Source organism: Lactuca saligna, chromosome 4 (genome assembly GCF_052625555.1).
Source record: "Lactuca saligna cultivar CGN05327 chromosome 4, ASM5262555v1, whole genome shotgun sequence".
NCBI classification, from domain to species: domain Eukaryota; kingdom Viridiplantae; phylum Streptophyta; class Magnoliopsida; order Asterales; family Asteraceae; genus Lactuca; species Lactuca saligna.
Window position 1 is genome coordinate 116123458 of NC_136420.1, and position 21648 is coordinate 116145105.

The 21648-nt window shown below is 36.4% G+C and overlaps 1 protein-coding gene across 1 annotated transcript; it reads left to right on the top strand.

Moving 5' to 3' along the window:
- Positions 1–9301: 9301 nt before the first annotated feature.
- On the top strand, positions 9302–11137 carry LOC145042664 (mitogen-activated protein kinase kinase kinase 20-like). Its single transcript, XM_078991124.1, has one exon. The coding sequence runs from the start codon at positions 9650–9652 to the stop codon at positions 10880–10882; it is 1233 nt and encodes a 410-aa protein (XP_078847250.1). The 5' UTR covers positions 9302–9649; the 3' UTR covers positions 10883–11137.
- Positions 11138–21648: the final 10511 nt, after the last annotated feature.

Sequence of the window (21648 nt, forward strand, 5' to 3'; positions counted from 1 at the left end):
AGTCATGTAATTGTTACGGGCCATGGAATTAGTGTTGGGCCTCTATTGGGCCAAGAAGCCCATTAAGGACTTTAGACTTAGGCTTTGGGCCTATTAGCAAAGGATGGACATTTGGGCCTTATGGAAGGGTTTGGGGAGTTGGGTTCCCTTGGTTAACTAAAGTTCTAACATTGATTAATATTATCATTCAACTTGGAAGGTTTCAGACTGTCAAAATAGCAGCTATTGTATTCAACAGACAGAGGTGAGTCTTCTCACCATACCTATGGGTATAAGGCACCAAGGCCGTCCCATTATGTAATGATGATATATGTGATAGTCTTTTTGTGACTTGATATGATATGTGATTGTGTGTTTTTCATAAAGACCTCGGAAGGAGCTCGTGGCATTGGATGTAAGACCATGTGGAGTAGCCCATGGCAGTCCTAGGTAAAGACCATGTGGGGTAGCCCATGACATTGGATGTCAGACCATGTGGGGGAGCCCATGATGGTCCTAGGTAAAGACCATGTGGGGTAGCCTATGGCACTAATACAGGTTTTATGTATGCATGGCTTATGTGATATTTGTGTAGCTTTAATTAGCTAACAGGATATGTGTATGTGTGGTATGCTCTGGGGAACTCACTAAGCATATCGCTTACCGGTTGTTGATTTGTTTCAGGTACATTTGAGCCCAAGGGCAGGGGCAAGGCGTGATGGCGTGGCGTGCACTCTATCTTTATCTTTCACTGATAGGAATTGGGTACACTCTGATGATTTGAATAAGTTGTAATGAATTGTTGATTTGAAAACAATTGTGTTGGGATTTCATGTTTATTACAATTATGTTTTATTAATTAAAAGTGAAAATTTTCTTTAAAATTTGGGTCGTTACAGAAAGAAAAAGGATATATTTTTAATGTACCCCAGATTCCTTCAGATGATCCTGAATGAAAAATATCCCCAAATTGAGAGGTCGTCTGCTACTTTGGATATGAAAGCCTTGGGTCCCAACACCTTTGGGCTCATGAAGCAATCAAGAAAAGCTTCCAAAGTCCCCTATCAAGGATTAAAAGAGTTGGTTAAGTTTGGAAAGTTTGCTGAAGTTGAAAACACTCCTGCTGCTAGTTCCTTAACGTTGAGGTTGTCGAGGAACATGTGGCACTTAAACCAAAATTTCAATTTGCCTTTGAAGAGGTTGAAATTTTTGATCATGATGAATAAGAAGAGGATCAAGAAAAGGAATTATCAGAGAATGAATATGAAAATTTTATTCAGCAAATATTTCATTCACAGAAGAGGATGCTATTGTCACACCTCCTATTGTGTCTGAGAGATAAAGTGATATATTGGTACAATCTTCCTCATCTACCCCTGAAAAGATGGATGCACTTATTTCAGAACTTTAGCACACTATGAGGAAGCCTCCCCAAATAGATCATGTTGATATTGAACCTCCATTTGGAAGTGATCTAGAAGATATCTCCCACGCCCTACTCCCGAGGAAAAGAAAAAGAAGAGATCCAAGACCTGGAGTGCTTATCATAGACCCTGTTAAAAATGTATCAACATCGATTAAGCCTAGTCCTATGGATCAAAACATTGAAAGCCCATTCACTGAGTCTTTTCCATTGATACAAAAGATACCAAGCTTGTTACCTGAGTCCACTCCGATGGATTAGTATATTGAAAGCCCTATTGTTGAACAAGAAGTCTTACCTTCAGAAGGGCCTCAAGCTTCTGGAAGCTCCTTTGAAGCCCCCGAATTGGACATTTCAATAGGCAAAAGCAAGTTGCCTGAGTCTGAATTCATGGATGTTGCCCTGCTTCAGCACAAAGTTTTTGTTTTGGAACAAAACTCAGCTAAAAAAGATTTTATTATTAGAAAGCAGGACATTCGAATCAGTGAGCTTGAAAAGGAGAACTCCATTAAAGATGCAAAGATTTCAAAACTTCAAGCAAATCTTGGTGGTCTTACTGCTTTATTCTTTGGCCTAAAACAACGCTACATCAAAAGTTTGGTGATGAATTTCAACCTTTAAGTGTTGAAGGATAAAAGATTTCTGCTTCTTGTTCAGGTGCTGCCGATCCAACTTCTCACCCTACAAGTGAAAGGGTTGTAAGACCTACCCTAGATGCTAATATTGATTCATTTCTATCTTCTAGTCCTACTTATTCTCAAGAAAGAAGAGAGAAGCAAATCAGGGTCGAGCAGATAAAAGGGAATATGTTAGTGATGAAGCATTCAGACCAAAATGCTCCACGTTATCACCATAAGGTGTTTATCAGGGAAACTGGAAAGAAAGTCATAGATAAATATGGGGATCCCTCTAGCATTATGAAGTGGGGATTTGATGCTGAAAAAGAAAATGTGGGTTGTGAAGCGGAAAAGCGAACAAATTGAATATTATGAGAAGAAAGTCAACTTCTTGTCTTGGAAAAAGTTGATCTTTCTGAACTCATCCATGCACCTTTCCACAATCCAACCAACAATCCCATGGCCTGGTCTTTTAAGAATTTTCTTGAGATTAAAGCTAAAAACAAGTTTAAAGGCTTGAAGACTACTTCATCGTTTACCAAAAAGGCCAAGGTATCATTGATCCTCGCACTAACAAAACCATGGTAAATGTCATGTGGTCGCCCACAAAGCAAGCTAAAAGGATTCCACTTCCCAAACGTTTACCAGATGGCACTTTGGATTCAATGCAATTCTGGGTTATGTTGAGGCTATTGCGTCATCGGTGATCAAGCTGAAGAAAAACCTGTATCACATTGTTGATCCTAAAGGCTTGTTGAAGTTTGGTGAGCATGATATCCGTACTTTGTCAAACTTTCAAATAATCATTGAGAAGCCATGAAGAGAACTAAAAGCGATAAACCAAGGGGGAGATTGTTGGGCTATATTTTTTGGTTTATGCTTTGTTTTTATATGTATTATGTGTTCTCGGTTTTGGACCGAAATCACTAGTGGGCTTAGTGTGTTTTCGGTGGGCTTGTTATGTTTGGGATTTAGGCTATTGGTATAGTATAAATATGGTCAGTGTATAGCTGTTCTAGGTTAGAATGCGTGAACACGTTTTTAGAGAGTTTGAGGCAATTCACAGCTGAAGTATAATTGAATGTACTCTACAATTAATCAATAGAATTGTATGTATTCTTTGAAACGTGTTCTCAATAAATTGTTTTGTATCATCTTTTGATTAAGATTCCGCATTAACTCAAACAATTGCATTGATACCTTGCAAGATCCGAGTTTAGGGACTTACTGTACGTGAGTCATTTAGAAACCTTAATTTTTGGGGTTGGGCACTATATAAACATCATTATGGACCATGAAACCCTCATTTCTCAGCCTCCATCATCCCTATAGGATCAAGAATGAAACCATAAGCCTCTCCTTTGTGTTTTGAGCTAATTGTGTTCATTTTGGTGTTGTTTGGTTCATATTCAAGAAGTAGAAGCTTGGTGCAAGGTGGTGGATCTAAGAAGAGCTTGTGGATCTCGTTTATTTGCTTCATTTCTAGCTTGTTTGAGGTAAAAAGCTATGAACTTGCTCATTAGTGGCTTAGATCTATCATTTGTGAGTTTTGTCCCCAAGAATGAGATCTAATGGTTTGATACCACTCTAGGAGCTTTGAATTGCCACTCTTGGTGTTTCTGAGGTTCTAGATGCATAAAGTTGTCACCTTTATGGTTTAGATTCATCCATTCAAGAGTTTATGTCCATTTGTTAAAAGTAAGTTGTTATATTTTGAAGTTGGATCTTTATGTGGAATGAAAAGTCACCAAATAAGTGAGTCTAAGGCACCAATGCCAACCCTTGTTGTTTATGTTAGGATGCCAGGAGTTTGTGTGACCCTTGCATGTGTTATGTGCTGCTATGTATAGCGGGCGGGGTTTGATGCCGGGCGAGGCCCGATGATTGAATCGTATGCTATTGTTTATGATCATTGTATGTGTTAGAATGATTAAGTGATAAGTATTGTATGTGGATAGTGGGCAGGGCCCGATGACAGGCAGGGCCTAAGAATAACAGATCTATATACCGAGCGATACTCGATGCTAGATGGAGCCCGATGTAGGGCGGGGACCCAATATGCGATTTATTATGTATGGTATGGGGTATTTTGGGTAACTTAGTAAGCTTCGTACTTTCAGTTTTCAGTTTATGTTTCAGGTACTTTTGGTTCCAAGGGGAAGAGCTCGGGATGACTACATCGCACACACTACATGGATTGCGCTTTTGAGATATCACCCGGATTGTTATAATGTTGATATACTTATTTTCATTTGGGTTGTATGGATAATTTTTTTGGAATACCATTTTATTTAAATTAAAAATGAAATTTTTGGATCATATTTTTAGGACGTTACAAGTTGGTATTAGAGCCTTGGTTTTAGGGATTTGGGCACTCTCTCGGGTGTGTCTAAATTTAAACTGAGGATTTAGTATGGTTTTTCAAAAATAAATATATTTTTAAGAAAAATGTTTTTTCTAAAATAAGAAAGGGTATGGTGCATGCAATCAGACGAGCTCAAGTAAGTTTTCGCAAATTACCCATACATGTTACCTGATATGATTTGATATGTGAATCTGTGAGTCGCATGCTAGTTAGGGTTAGGGATCTGCTCAGTTTTTGCTTGATAGAATGCTAGGAGAGATGTATTTGTATGCCTATTGTATGTGCTTGTAGACTTGCATGCTAGTGATGATCAGTCAGCGATAGGATAGTCTGATTAGGTTATGCTTGGTTTCGATTACTTGATGCTTGAATGTTGCTTGCTTTGTGCTCTTAGGAGCTCTAAATAGCTTCAGCTAACTAGTAAGCGAATATGCTAAGTTACATATTATGGGAACTAAATAATTTTAGAAGGTTAGATTTTAACTCTATCGCACAACTCTTGTTTGAGTCCAACCATTGTAGTGTGAGACCTATTCGAAGACTTATATAGTTTTAGTGATATGTAATTGTATTTGTGATCATTTTAGAGGGAGTTAGCGGGAGTTCCTTTTGCAACTGATGGTGGAGAGTGGTATGGAGTTTGCCCTAGGAAAACCTAGGATGAGATCTAATGCTAGGATCCTTATTTGTGAGAGAAGGTTATATGGATATAGAGTAACTTGGTTGAGTCAAAGCAATTCTTGATGAAAGTATGAATAGATGTGGAAGGTAGTACGGGCCCGTACCACTAGAAGCAGAGGATCCGTACTCGATTCAAGGAGAGATGCGATGAGATCAGGAAGTTTGAGGAGTTTGTGATTCCTCGATATATATATATATATATATATATATATATATATATATATAAACTTTGATGTGTATTCTGATGGTTTATATGGTCTATTTTCAGTATGGTGACACTGAGGGGCAGACCTATTGGCAGTTTCAGTGCTGGTGAGGGTTCAGGCTTAGGATATGGAGTTGGACAGGTCGATTAGCTGATTAGGGAGTTAATCTCGTCTGAGATTACTCGATGCATTCTTGATCATATTCTTGTGATCTTTGGCATGGTCAAGGAGGGTATTCGGGAGGTTTTGGATGAACGATTAAGCTCGTTTCGTTCTGAGATAATGGTACTAGTGGGAGCATGCTCTTTGGCATTTAGGGAGTTCCGGGCATGTGGAGCACTAGACTATCATGGGGAGAAGGACCCCATAAAGAGTCAACGGTGGTTAGCAGATGTTGCTAATGCCTTCCACACCACTCGTTGTCCCGAGGGGGACAAGGTCAGACTAGTGTCTTGCCTTTTGAAGGACATGGCACAAGACTGGTAGGAGGAGGTAAGACGTGCATTAGGGGATGATGTTGTTGATGTGATGTCATGGGATGATTTCTCGACCAGGTTCCAAGCTGAGTTTGCACCGATAATTTAGGTGAAACAGTTGACACGAGAGTTTCAGGATCTCAGCCAGACTACGAAGATGGTGGCTGAGATCACAATAGTGTTTAGGGAGATCGCACTTACGGTTCTGTAATATTTGGTGGATTGGGAATGAAGAAATCATGATACCATGAGATGCTGAGGAGCAACATTCGACAGTTTTTAGCCGATCCAGCTGCGAACGCTGGAGGATATGATAGCTTGAGCTAGGGAGAGGGAGATTGACATGGAGATAGAGAGAAAGTAGAAGTCGGATGAGATTCATATATCAGAGTGTTCGGACAAGAGGCCCATGGTATCGATATCTAGATCGAGAGGCCATCAGGTCCTTAGATGATGTCGTAAATGCGGAAACGCGCACGAGGGACCGTGCATGGATGGTGGTTCTGGTTGCTTCAAGTGCAGTCAGACAGGTCATTATAGCAGGGATTGTACTTCTACCACCACCCAGGGATCAGATCTGATTTGTTTTTATTACAATAAGATGGGCCACAAGAAGGCCCATTGTCCGAGTTTGGCTGAAGCAGGACTGGTGTCAACACCCACTCCTATGACGAATGTTGGGCGTTCCTCCTTGGTTCAAATCGCGAGTCCTAGTGGGAATGTAGCGCGTTCCCAAGCCTTACGTAGGGTGTTAACGTACAGTTTCCAAAAAGCCGGCCATTAAGGACTTAATGCTTAAGCCATGCTAACCAAACACATATGCAAGCTATTTAGGACTTCTAGAATCATAGAGTCACGGACTTTGTGACTTTGCATGTCCCCAAAAGTCCCAATCCCAAGAAATAGCAATCCACTTCCATAAAGATGGCCATAATTCTTGCATGAACCCATTAAGACCTCAAAGATCTAAATCTTTACTGTTATTGGGACACAAATAGCATCAAGGGTGGTAAACCTAAGTTCGGAAACGGATTGGACTCATAAATATCCTTTCTTGGGACCTAAAAGGTCCAAAACTGCATTAACATAGATCTAAACATTCATGAGGCATGTTGAAATCTTTTTACCTCAAATGAGTGCCAAAAGGTGATGCTATCTTGGATCCTTAAGCTCAAAATACTCAAGTTCTTCTTCACTAGCTTCTTCTTTCTCCCTCTAAGCTTCTAAACACCACAATGAACTTCACAAGGAGAAAAACACATAAGAATAGGAATGAGAGGCTATATAAGGTTTCTAAGGTTGAGAGGCTGGTAAGGAGACTAGGGCTTGAGTCATAATGCTTTTTTATATAGGTCCCACACCCTAAAAATTAGGGTTCACATTCAACTCGGGAATGAAACACGTTCCTCAGGGGTACTCCCTGCGTTCGGGATCTGCCTCCAAAATCCAAAATTAGCAGAAATGGTCCCTCCTTCCTCCAAACCCACTAATTACAAGGTCCAAAAGCAGTAATTCAATACATAAGGTACCAAAATGTAAATAATACATGAACTGGGTGTTACAGTTTTAGATTGCTTAAACTCATTATTTAAAAAAATTGGTTGAAAATTTGGGACGTTACAATTCGTTAGTAACTTGGACGCATCCTTTAAGGTAGAGCGCATTCACCAAGCCTAAAGTGCATTCTACAGTACTTGGAGCGCATTTAGAACCAAACAACACATTTACAAGGTGAGGAGCACATTTGGCACAGTTTGAGTGCATTTGGTTGATGTCTGGAGCACATTAGTGAAATGCTCCGACGTATTCTTTAAATGCTTGGTCACTTTGCCAAATGTCGGATCACATTTAGCACAGTTTGAGTGCATTTGGTTGATGTCTGGAGCATATTAGTGAAATGCTTGGTCCCTTTGCCAAATGTCGGATCACATTACAAACTTAAAGTTATTTTGTCAATTGAATATTCTCTCTCCTGCTATTCTCTCACCATGAGAACACACTCTCACTATGGCCATTCTCTCACCTAGAGGAAGTCTCTCTCCGCCATTTTGATCAAATCTTTAACCCCAACATGCTACACTATAATAATCACAATAAAAAAAAATTATGTCGAGAGAGAAAGAGAAAGTATAAACAAGTTTAGTGAGAATAAAAAAAATATTAAATAAGAGGATAAAGCTAAGACAGGTCCCGAATGTAATGGTTAGCAACTATTGGCATGTAATCTAAGACAATGGAGAGCGGCAGTTTATGATGCGAAAATCGATAGAGAGGGGCGTATTATGCCTATTACCAGCATTATTTCTATGAGCATTTATGGTTTCTCAACTTTTGAAATTTGATATTTGTATTTTCAATTTTTTTTGGCTATTATGAAAGCTTTGATAGATACTAAATATGATTATCATTTACATATTTTCTTTAAATTAAAAGAGTCTAAATATCATAATGATATGATGAAGTCTTATGGTGATTAGATTTGTTAGGAATTTGTTTTAAATGAAGATTATTAATAGTGTTTTTTCTCATATAAAGTTGTTTAAACTTCAAATCTTGATATATTTATTATTTAATGTCTTTTTACTTTTTTCTATCAAGATTCATATTGGCTACACACTTAAACTCATATATTATCTAAGCATATGACAAATATAACACCGAAAATGAGGGTGGCCATGGCCCCTGGCCCTAAAGGGATTTGCTACCATGAACCATAAATTTAGTATTGATCGGAGCTCTTGGTTGGAAAACCCGATTATGAGTATCCCATTGTAATTTCTTAGTCTTTCCTCTTGCACATTGCTAGAGCTTCTAAGAATATCTTCAATGAAAGCTCTTTGAATTTTTTTTTACCTTTTGAATAAATCATTTAAAGAGTTATGGCCTCCTATCAAAAAGCTTTTTAAACAAAAGTTTTTTATTTTATAAGTCATTCTCAGGAGATAAAAAAGTTTTATACAAATTTATGTGTATTTGGGTAAAAGGTTTTATAAATCTTTTATATAAAATTGTTAGTGAAAAATCTAGTGGGCAAATACAATAAGTCTTTACAAAGACTTATACATTAAAGATACCTTAATAATAATTTAGCTTTAAAAAAAATGTATTCTAACATTTGCAACTTGTTGCAATCTTACTCTTTAAGTAGCATGTTCTCACAAGCACATGGATTGTAAGTTGGCATAAATCCGGAGTAATGTAGTTAATGATTCATTCATAAACATTCATTTCGTAGGCATACATGTTGCAAATGTGGCTTGTGTGACATTAATGCTTCAAGTACATATATCAATTCGATTAAGAACTAACCATAAAAGAAATGCATGCAAAACTCATTATTGGACCGATACATTATATATGTATAATTATTTAATGTTAAAAACATGTGACGTATCTTGAGAATACGAGCTTCGACATGTCACAAGTTAGATATTATATGAAAACCATTTATGGATGATGTAACAAAAATAGTAACGATTCTATATGTACTTGAAAAGAAAACGAAGACAAAGGGCGACAGTTATTCCGTTAAAAAGAAAAGGGAATACTGGTGTCCTGTGTTATGTATGTCCTACCTTTTCAACTCCAACGAAAACGCGGCTGCTTCTTTGCCAATCCCCCCCACATGCCTAAAATTAGAAACTCCATGGAAACAACGGAATTTCACAACCCCACGCTCGTAAACCCTAAATTTGTTTTTCTTTCATTCACCTTATAACCCTCTTTTACCCTAAATTCATCGAATATACTCTCACTTCTTGAAATTCTTGAAAACCAAGAAGAAAGGGGAAAAGATTGATCGATCTTTTCAGGAGAAAGTAGTCAATTTTTTCTTTTTTCTTTTTGTTAATTCTAATCTGTCGACCTATCTTTCGTAATCAAGTTACCTACAGCATTTGGGAATGGATTCGGTTTTGAAGAAAGGGAATGAGAAAAAGAGGAGTTTAATCAGTTCCGAGAGTTGGGTCGTGAACGATGAGGGAAAGAGAAGGAAGCAAGAACATGAGGTGCTTGAACAGAGCAAGTATGGCGATGGAATGGCATGGTTTAGAGGTTGTTTGATTGGTAAAGGGTGTTTTGGTTCTGTATTCCTTGCGAATTTGAAGAAACCCAAATCGAGATACAGCTCTTACCCACCAATTATGGCTGTGAAATCGGCTGAGGTCTCTGTTTCTTCTTCAATTCAAAACGAGAGAGAGGTTGTGAATAATCTCCGAGGGTGTCGTAATGTGATCAGATGTTTTGGGGAAGAGATTACAACCGGAGAGAATGGACAAATGGTGTACAATTTGCTGCTGGAGTATGGCTCCGGAGGAACCCTAGCTGATCTCATCAAAAAATCCGGTCCAAATGGGTTGCTGGAATCGGATGTCAAACGTCATACTAGGTCAATTCTTCATGGATTACGTCATATACATCATAACGGGTATGTCCACTGCGATTTAAAACCTGAAAATATTCTACTCGTCGGTAGTTCTTCTAATGGTGGTTTCATGGCTAAAATTGGCGATCTGGGTTTAGCAAAAAAGGCTAAACAGAGCAAGAAAAGCAAACTTGTCCGTTATCAGAGAGGCACCCCGATATATTTTTCACCGGAACTTCAAACCGACGGCGTCCAAGAAGCTCCGTCTGATATCTGGGCATTTGGGTGCATCGTGCTGGAGATGTTCACCGGAAAACCTCCATGGAACTCGAAAACGGAAAACAACAACGAGGAATCACCTTCAATTCCGATCAGTATATCAAGAGAAGGGAGAAGTTTTTTGAAGAGTTGTCTCTCGAGGAAAGCTTGTTTTAGATGGACGGCTGAGATGCTTTTAGCTCATCCTTTTCTGGAAGGAGTCGGTGATGATGAAGAAGAAGATGATGATAAAGTTGAAGAGTTGGGTGAGGTTTTGGACATAAATGCCATTTGTTCATCTATCATTTCTGAAAATGATGATGTTGATGATGATGATGATGAGATGAGTATGTTGTCGTTTTCTGATGGGTTGAGTTATTTTTCTGAAGATGAACTCCATTGTTGGTCTGAAGAAGATGTTTCTTGTTTTTCTGTAGAAGAAAATGGTACCACTGTACCATTGAATGAAGTACATCAATACCCTATTACTTTCACCATTTCTTCAGGGGTGTAGCTTAGTATGTAATGTTCATGATCAGATGTTAAGTTATATCATACTTTTGTTCCATAGCCATAATTGAGATATAGATTACACTAAGCTTAATTTCCTTTTGGATCGTATATTTGGTGGAAAATTGATTTATTCTTTGTGTTGTTTGATAACTGCATCAAGATGTGGGAATCGGGATCTTGTGTTTGTTTCCTTTTGTCATTTAAACAAAGCTTGTTACTTTATGAGTTTATGATAAAGATTCGTCCTTATAAAGCATCCTCTGTTACACGTTAAATATGTATCTTATTAGATTAGATGACTACTTTGCATGTTCTTGGAGTTTTGATGTGAAAAAACTAGAGATGATTTCAATGATTTTGTGTATAATTTGTTAAACTCAGGTATCTAAAGCATACGTTTTGCAATCATGAATCAAAATTATTAGTTATAATATATATATTTTTTAATATAGAGATCACGATATGAGCATATGGCATTTATTATTGCAACTATAGTTTAAAGAAAGATCTATGATGCATAATGTGATAATTTTAAAATTGTATTATGCATACTGAACTGTAGATTAATATTGTTTTTAACGGGAAACATGTAAGCAATTGTAGGTTGAAGCCTGAAGGATTTTTTTTTTTTTTTTTTTTTTTTTTTGAACGGCGGTAAATATTATTAACAAAAAAAGGAGAGAAATAGCAACAAGCTATTAAATGACAAGAAGAAAATAAAATAAAAAATTATGAAGAGGACACCAATTCGTCTAATTTAATCAACTACCGTTTTTATTCTGTAAGATATCCAAAAGAAAGATTGAGATTGTAATGAAATGAAGGTTCTTGATAGATCAATAAGCTTGTTGCCAAAAACCTTGCGCAGAAGGCCGCATAAAAGCTTCGCCTGACTTACCGGACAACCCCAAAGCTTGACCCCATTGAAATCTTACCGAATATGAAGGGAAAATGACTTGATGTACTACATTTTCAAACTTACCTATGAGTTTTTGCCACCTCCTTTTTGGTTAGATATTAAAATATAATATGTGATAATTATTTATAATTAAGATCCTTGAATATGATCATTATCCTCGAATGTGTTACGAGCAATAAATAACATTATTATAAAATTTAACAAATTGCGTTAAATAACGTTTACAAATAAAAGATTATTTAGGATAAATAATCTTGTTAAAAGTTGTAGTACCTGTGATGACGATTTGGGGATATAAGGAACGCTTAAATCTGACTTCGTATAAAAAAGTTATGATTCGTCGAAGTTTCACATTCAACCTTGTACGGCGTAGTGCGTCGTAAAATGTGAATTTTAAAGGCTAGTTATTAGCCTAAGTAATTTAAACGAAAACCGTGGTTGTAAAAGTGAAAAACATGCATATAAAGAACGACCGACTCTAATTTCATATGAGGAAATTATGATTTTTTAAAATTTCAGCGTAATAGTGTGGACACAGAAATCAAAATTAAAATCCGTTGGTTGTTAACCAAAACAATCTAAACAAGAGTTGAAAATCTCGAAAGTACGAATTTGTCCATATAAAGACAGTCGAGAATGAAGTTCGTATGAAAGAGTTATGATTTTCGTACGGACTTTAACAGTCTAAATCTATAATAATATAACTTTAAAACTAAAGTGAGAATTAGCTGACGAAGTTTAAATGAAAGTTGTAGTAATCGTCGATAGCTATGTGTGGATATAAAAAAAACGTCGAAAATGGAGCTAGTATGAGAAATATATGATTCTTAGACACGTGACACAAACCTGGAGGATCGACGTAGCAAGAGGGCGTGATGCGCCCTTATATCGGAGTGGTGCACCTAGCAAAAACCCCTATATATAGATTCAAATTTCAACCATTTTTATCACACATTCAACTCCTTTCTCTCTTAAAATTTCAATCCTTCTCGAGTCTGATTTTCACTAAATTTTAGAATTATTTTAGCAGGGCTCTGATTCGTCGGGGAGTTCAACAAATAGAAGCTTTCTGGTCAGAGTTTTGCCCGCAACTTTCTGTTTTTTTTTTCTAGAAACTTTGTAAGTTAAGCTACATTTCTTACGTTATAAGTGTAACTTATGTTTAAGTTCATTATCGTTGTTATGAATCTATAAACATGATTTGTTAGTCATTCTGAATCATAATACTAATTGATCTACTTAGAAGAGTGATGTCGATGCTAGATCTAGTAAGGTGTTTAAATTGGGATTTTCAAACAGTATACTCTTTATACCAAATGGACCATACCTACGATATGATCTTACTTGGTTTGTTCCTTATTTGATAGATCTTGATGGAGACATTTGGATTAATGAGGAATCTAGAGTATCGTTATTATATTCGCGAGAGATATAAAACTAAGATTTAGTGATATGCATATCTAGGTCTTTTGAAAGGAAAAACTAAAGTATTAGGCGAAGCGCTGCCCTAATCGCAAGTCATCCACTTCTAACAAGTGAGTGCATAGTTATTTTCATCTTACACATAAATACAAAGTATTAGATAATTAACTGCTATATGTGTTTATTATCTGTATTCCTGATATTTGTGTTCGATTAAATAAATGACGTGGTTTACTCATATTTATTTTACCGTAGTTATAAAATATTGGGTAGAAAAGGCCTGAGAAAGAGATAAAATGGTGGTGAGAGACCATGTCAGAGATAAAATAATGGCGAGAGACCATATCAGAGATAAAATAATGGTGAAAGACCATGCCCAACATTGTACTATTGTACTATTGAGAGCATTCATCTATCAAAGTATTGATGATGACCACAGACTCTTCTAGATAGTTCAGTAGAGCACTAGCAGTCTCACAATCTGTAGGTGTTAATTAATCATACAATATAGAGTATGGTGCGTGTGTTCATTTGAGTACTCTATCCCCCATATAGTTTCCTTATGGACATATATTGTTACGGAATCCCCAAAGTTGTATTGTCTACTGTTACTTCTAGTGATCCTTTAGGATAGGTCCCTTGAGATCATCAATTTAGGATCAAAGAACGAGAATAATGGGAATTGGTAATCATGTTATTTGTTTGGTTTTTTACAAGATATATATAAGAGACTTTAATTAAATTATTGTGAGTTGAAAAACCTATGTACTCACCAAGGTCCCAAGCTTGGCCTATTCAATTTCTTCATATCACAAGTAATAATATGAAGGTTCAAGGATATTGATATTTGAATCTTTCGAGAGATTTAGGCTACGAAATATATTGTTGTAAGACCTATAAAGACCAGTTTATGCTTATGTTTCTATATCGATTATGACATCCCAAGCTTTTAAATATTAATGAAACCGTTTCTTTGAAAATGATTTGATATTGATATTATCTCACATTAATAAAATTTCAGGACAAATTATGCACTAATAAAAGAATACCCTATTTTAAATTAACATAAAAAAGTTTTTACCTAGCCTTAAAATTGGGGATGTCACGGTTGGTATCAGAGCTTTAGTTGAAGTAAACTAGGAATTTTTTGGAAAATTATAGACTTAAACTTACAATGCTAAGTGATGATCGTGAAGTGTATGTCTAAAATACTTTAGATAGTATACCTGAATTGACGCAAACACTAGCTTACTTTAGGATAAATGCATAATTTGTTGTTATTTGTTAAATGATTTGTATTATAGCATGCTTTAGGTTTCCAACCTAGAGTGGTATTACTTGAATGGATCTAAAGTCTATTGTTGACCTTGATTTGGAAATTTTATGTGTTTAGGATTCTAAACGTATAATTAATGTATTAGAATCGGCATATAACTTTTCGGATTGATAAGGAGGATTATACGTCTAAATAGACTAAAACCTTCCTTATCATAATATACTCAATATTTTGATACACTGAACGATTGTTCTAAAGTGCAGGACATCATGGTGACAACATGTAGCGGACTGGGAAATGATAACGGAAATCAACAACCTGAACCTTGACGTGTGATTGAGCGTGCACCAGAAGTCGTACCAACAGCTAAACCAATCACAATGGCAGGAGCTTAAGCTATGATTCAAACAATTCTAGTTGAGCAAATAAAGGAGACTGGACAATTTCTCCAAGGGAATAAGAGAGAAGTTATTGCACCGATTGTTGAATGAAGGTCAATCTGAAGATAGAAGCTATAATAGGAATGAAGATCAAGCTGAACAACCAGTAGCTAGGAGGAACCACCCATAGGGAGGAATCGATAGGAACGAACACAAGTACAAGGACTTTCCAACTTGAAAATCGTTGATTTTTAATAGGAAATAAGATTCGATTGGAGTTATGTATTGGATTTATGAGATGGAGCTAGCCTTCATAACATGTGGTTGCAAAGGAAAGTTGTAGACTACTTATACTGTGCGATAATTTAGGGGCGGGGCTGTTTGTTAGTGGAACACATTTGGGAACTACAAATGACATGGACAGAGTTCATGGTACATTTCAAGCATAAGTTCTGCTCGGCCCAAAACATGCTAGAACCGGAGAACAAGTTTCTGACACTGAAGAAGGGAAACATGTACATTGATGAGTATTCCAATCCCTTCACAGATAAGAACGAGATCACCTTACACCTTGTGCTCGACGATCTAACAAAAATCGATAAGTATGTGAAGATACTACCATGGGAGTACTCAGTGCCAGTACATCAGGTACCTATTCTTGAGGCAGCCATCTGGGTTGCCAAATATGTTGAAGACATGATCAAGGGAAGAAATGTCTGCATAACTAAAGTTGGCCACAAGGTGAAGAGTGAAGGATTCTCAAAATACAATAATAAGAGTTGATTCTTGAAGTCTAAAGACAACAACTTTGGGGGTAACGAGACAAAGTGGTGTGACAAGTGCAGAAGGAAACACTTTTGGGTTGCATTGAAGAAGTGACCTACTTCAAGTGTGGGAAGACTGACCACTATGCTAATGAATACACGACCAAGAAGGAAGTTTGCTTTAAGTGTGGTGAAGAAGGTTAATTCAAGCAAAAGATCCCAAAGAAGAAAGGGATTTTTTAAGGTAATGGGTTGCTCCTACAACACATCCTTGTACAATGCTTAAGGCTCTTAGCTGGGTAGCAAAAGCAATTTTTAATTTTTATGATGATGGATTCAATAAGTTCTTGCCAAACACCATGTCCAATTAATAAAAACATTAAAATATTGAGTACCTAGGAAAAAAAATACCATATGCAGATAATGAAGAACCATAAAATTGAATTACTTGGGATGCTTATACCCATAAGAAATCACGGAGTAATCCATTAATGGTAATAGAACTTTGCGTAAAGTTTCCTCCCATGCTATGAGTTATTACTCCTTAATTTCTTATAATTCCCCATACATATAACCACATTTTCCAACTGAAATGAAATATAACTATTGGAATTGAGTTGTACATCCAGAATAATCTTGAAAAGACATTATCCCAAGCTGATACTTGACATGACCCCTCCCCTTCCAGGCCCATCAAAAGGAAAATGAAAACCAATGTTTTCTTAATATGCTATCAAATAGTGTAAGAAAATGTTTTATATAAATGATTTTTTTTGGCATAAAGACAATAAAATAAAATTATGTAGTTTGTTTATATGTTTATTTCATTAAAACTATTTTTATTACATTGTAACATATAAACAAGGGTTAATATTTTGTAAGCCAAAGTTACTTACAAAAGTTAAGGAATTTGTACCCAAAATAAAACAATACATCAATTGCACTTATGATGTTGGGTTGGGCGACTAGAAAAATGCCTTGGATTATTTGATGCATAAATAATCAAAATTACAATATTACTTTCAATGACTCAATGGGTTTAAATCGGTTGGTATTCTTCATTAATTCCATCAAGGAAAACCTCTGAGGTATGTTCAAATTCGATAGTTATTAGGAAATGTATATTGTGATTGGAATCTTTTTAACACATTATATTATCCTAAATCATAAAAACTCACTTCCCATGTGTTAGATACGTAACACATGAGAAAAGTGGTCAATTGTGTAAGTTCTCTTTTTAGGCAGTCACGTAAATAGCCATGCATATCCTTACATGGTCATTTACTGGTTTGTGAGATGCTCTATTATATTTTTGAATGAATTTTATGGTTCTGACCAATGGGGTCCCTAAGACCTGTAAAAGCATGATTAAGAGTATTTGAGACTAATTAGGTTACCAACAAACCTCTGGTTAAATGTTCATGTGGATTAAGAAAGTACTACATATCATTTTCCTTTTTTTTTTTTTTTTACCTTTTTTGAACGTATTTCCTCATCTAATAGTGTAACTTTCATTTCCTAGGTATCTGGCATGATGCACAAGTTTTCTTCTCAATATCGTTTTCTATCATCTGCCTATTCTTTGGTTATAATGTGGATGTTGATGATTGTGTGGATGAGATCTACTACTTTAGGAGTCTGTGAGGATGTGGATGCCAATTTCTTCCCTTTACGTTGCCTCCATGGCGGTGAATTAACCCAGGTTGTTGTTGAATCTGAGTGGAAATTGTGTATCAAAAGAGGTTGTGTAGGCATTGGAATTATATATATATATATATATATATTCCTTTTGGATGAAGGAGGAGGGGTATCGTCATTGCCCTTTTATATGCAATCATTTCTCGTGGAATGTTAAAATATCCCAAGTAGCAACATGCATAAAATCTTTCATTATATAATGCAATCAGTACTCGCTTTGTGTCGGCTTTAAAATACCGACCTCCAATTTTCCACTAGCCAGACTATTCATCTTTCGATTGAAGATGAAATTGAATTCGTTAATTTTTTTTGAAGATCCTTTCATTTTGAGTTCATATGGTGCCTTGTACGATCCAAACCTCCAAGATGCAATTTAAAATGATCTAGAACTCGCTCCCAAAAAGCCTCCCACCATTGTTTATTGTTGTATTCCTTATCTTGTTTGGTATAATCTTGTGAGGTCTCGACAATGGTTTCAAGTTTGTTAGCAAGTTTATTGCTAGATACTTAGGATTCTAGGTATTGAGCATCACACAATTTCGATACTTCGAGAGGGGATATTGGAATTCAGTTTTCAGAATAGCTTTTGAAACCCGAGGATCCGAATTATATTAACTGATGTATTCTTGATGAAGACAATACTGGTTGTATGTTTGTTTCATCAGGGGTAGGTTTTATTGATTTTGGCGGTAGTTTGGGATTTGGGATTCCTGAATGGAATACAAAAAATTTTGAGAACTTGTATCGTTGCGTCTTTGGCTTGAACCGGTTTTTTGGATGCCACGAGAATCCATTTAAAATGTAGTTGGATATGGTGGGAATAAACTTGAAGAGAACTGGAATAGAATGGAAGGATTATGGAATGAAATTGAAGATAATGTAAGATTTTTGAAGTGGTAGATGGCTATATTTATAATAGGTAAAAATGGTTAAAGAAAATGAAATTTGACATTTCATCAAATGGCTATACACACGTACACACAAACATTTACATACACATACACACACACACAAAGAGAGTATCTTTGATGGTTTAGGCACCCTACGAACTCTCCCATTTGGCAGTACCGCCTCTTTTTGGATCCATAACCCCACCATAAAAATGTTTCAACTCCGTCCACCCAAATGTGTAGAGGTAAGAGCAGAAAATGTATGTAAAAATGAAAAAAAAAACTAAAATCGGTTTTGCGTCGTAATAGGGTATAGGTTTAATCACCACGTCTATACCCTAAGAAGTGTCGCACCATATTTATTTCCAAACCATGTTTAGTACCGAACCATGTTTAGAATAGAACCATGCTCAGGTACCAAACCTTGAGGAGTAACGATTCAGGTACGACATGATGTCACCATAAATCTCTAAAGAACATGGGAACTCAAAAAGACAGGTTGTGTGGTGATAAGTGACTGATAGATCCTTGTATTTAAGATGAAGTACATCGATGAGTATCTTTGGGCATATAATCATATATGCGACAAGTTGGAAAACTTGCTCGAGAGCGGAAGAGATCGACTCCTTTTCCTACCAACTATAAATAGGTAATCGGATTCCTCCTCATGGTACACAATTTACACAAACTCACTCTAATCTATCTAATAAGTATCAATTACTAATCTTTCGAAGTATCTAATGACTTTATCATCGAAGAGTTGGCCTGGGATTTCTTCCAGACATTGGATTACTAGTTGTTTGTTTTTCCAATAAAGGAATAGAGCAGACACTACTAGCCTAATCAATGGAAGGCGGACCCGGTGGCACATCTAGTGGTGCCATCTGCAGGATTCCGCAACAAATAGACAACGAAGGAAATCTGGCTTCTAATGCTAGTTGTTTATGTCCATAGGAACCTTTGCAGAGGCATATGTGTCCATTTAAGTGTTCTAGTTTTCAAAGAAGAATTCTCGATCCTCCCCTTTCCAGAGATCAGATGGAAACAATCTTATGTTAGTCCAAATTTATGTTGACGACATCATTTTTGGATCCACAAATTCAACAATGGTTGTTGATTTTGCCAAGTAAATGATTATTCGATTCCAAATAAGCATGAATGATGAATTAAGTTTCTTCTCCGGACTCCAAATCAAGAAAACAAACAGAGGAAACTTTATTCACCAAGATAAATACATTTCTTAGCTTCTGAAAAAATATTTAATGGACACCTATGCCTTTGCAGAGGTTCCTATGGGTTTTGGACACAAGATCTTCTCGGACCCATCAGGTGTTGTTGTTGATCAAAAGACGTACAGGGAAATGATTGGATCGATACTCTACCTTACAACAAGTCGTACGAACATCATGTTCTCAACATGCCTATGTGCCAGATTTTACGTCAATCCGAAGATGTCTCATCTTTTGGCGGTCAAGCAAATATTCTGATATCTCAAAGGAACAAAGAGCTCGGAATTTAGTATCCGTCAAATGAAAGTTTCCTTATTCAGGCATACTTTGATTCAAACTATGGAGGTCTTCAACTGGATTAAAAAAATCACCTCAAGAGGTTGTTAATTTTTGTGTGGAAGATTGGTTAGCTAGTCATCTAAGAAGAAAAAATGCATTGCTCTCTCAATAGTTACAGCAGAATACATTGTTGCTGCTAGTTGCACTTCGCAAGTTCTTTAGATGAAATGTCAACTTTTGGATTATGGTTATCAATTTCAACAAAATCCAATATATTTTGATTTTCAAAGTGTCATTGTGATTTCTCACAATCCAATTCAGTACTCCATGACGAAGCACATCGATATTCGGTACCATTTCATTAAAGATTGTGTTTTAAAAGGAACCATTGAACTTATTTTTGTTCCATCTGACGATGAAATTGTTGATGTCTTTAATAAGGCATTGACGAAACCAAATTTAATGGGTTTCTGAACAAAATGGGTATAATGATGCCTGATCCTCAATTCTTCAAAGAGGTTTGTACTCTCTGATGGAAACATCCAAAAGTGAAATAATTCCAAAGTCAAAATCTTTTCATCTCGGAATCATTTCCTCTTGGAAAATATAGGATCATTTTACATGTATTTTTGTCTAACATCTTCTATTTTTTAGTTGTACAACTCTCTTTATCTCTCGGAGATCCTGGCCAATATAGTTACATTGATGTGTTTGTGTTGATCTCTCTTTGAAATTTAGGTCAAATGAAGTGTTATGAAGCTCACCTCGGAATTCAAATCCGAAATAGTAATGTGCGTTCATCTCTTACCCTTGTCCGAGCTCTGATCCTTCATGTCTCCGAACCTCAATCTGTTTGAAATTGCCCTCTAAGATCTTCACGCATTTTACCTCTAAGATTTAGTCTAAGATTGTTCCATCTTGACCTCTATATCATGTACTAATGATGTGTTCATATTCTTTTCGAAGTATCTTATGACATATCATCTTGGAATTTCCTTATTTCGAGATCATGAGTTGTAAAAAGGAGTTCAAAGGTTTTCATTAAAGTTTCTTAATTCAGAAATGCTTGTCTCAATTGCATTAACGGTAATTTTTCTTGGTGATTATTATTTAATCCTCAAAAGTGTGCTTTTGCACATGTCTCGATAAAGTGCATATCAACTTAAACTAAAACGGCGGTTTTCTTTTTTGGAACGAACGAACGTCCCATTTTTCGCTCTTGCAGTTTTTAAGAATACCAATTTTGGCAACACGTTAAATACGACCCATATTTTCATCGGGTGTCATCATTACCTTTTCTCTAGCCTAACTCGAAAATCCAACCTATAAAACGTTTTCAAATGCCAACTGTTCATCTTTTACGCTTTATTCATCATCTTCTCTAAATTCCTCTCTGCAACAGTTCTTCGAGCATTCAAACCTTCAACAATGGCTTCCACTCAAAATTTTCCTAAAATCTTAAAACCCGCCACAAAGAAGAAATCATCAAAGGGTTCAGCCTCCGCTTCATCCGTTGAACCAATCCTAAGAGAAACTACCAAACAGTTCTCACTCGATCCTATGGATTACGATGAATCCATTCGAGTGATGATCGAATTCATCTCCCATAAACTTGTCGTTGTTCCACTTACCAAACCCCAAACCCTTAAATTCCATTATGTATCCTTCACACAACTTTTGAAAGAATCAAAATCCATGACGGTGTTCTTAAGACCAAAATCACAGGGGATAGGATCGTCCTTATAACTAAGCAAACGTTTCTCAAATGTTGTTGACATCCCAGAAAACCCAAAGGGTTTTCAAGTGAAAGAACCTACTTCTGAAGAGTTTTAGACATTTCTCAATGAAATTGGGCAAAATGGTGAGTTCAAGGTGAAGAAATTCAAGAAATCGGCGGTTCCCGAAATTTA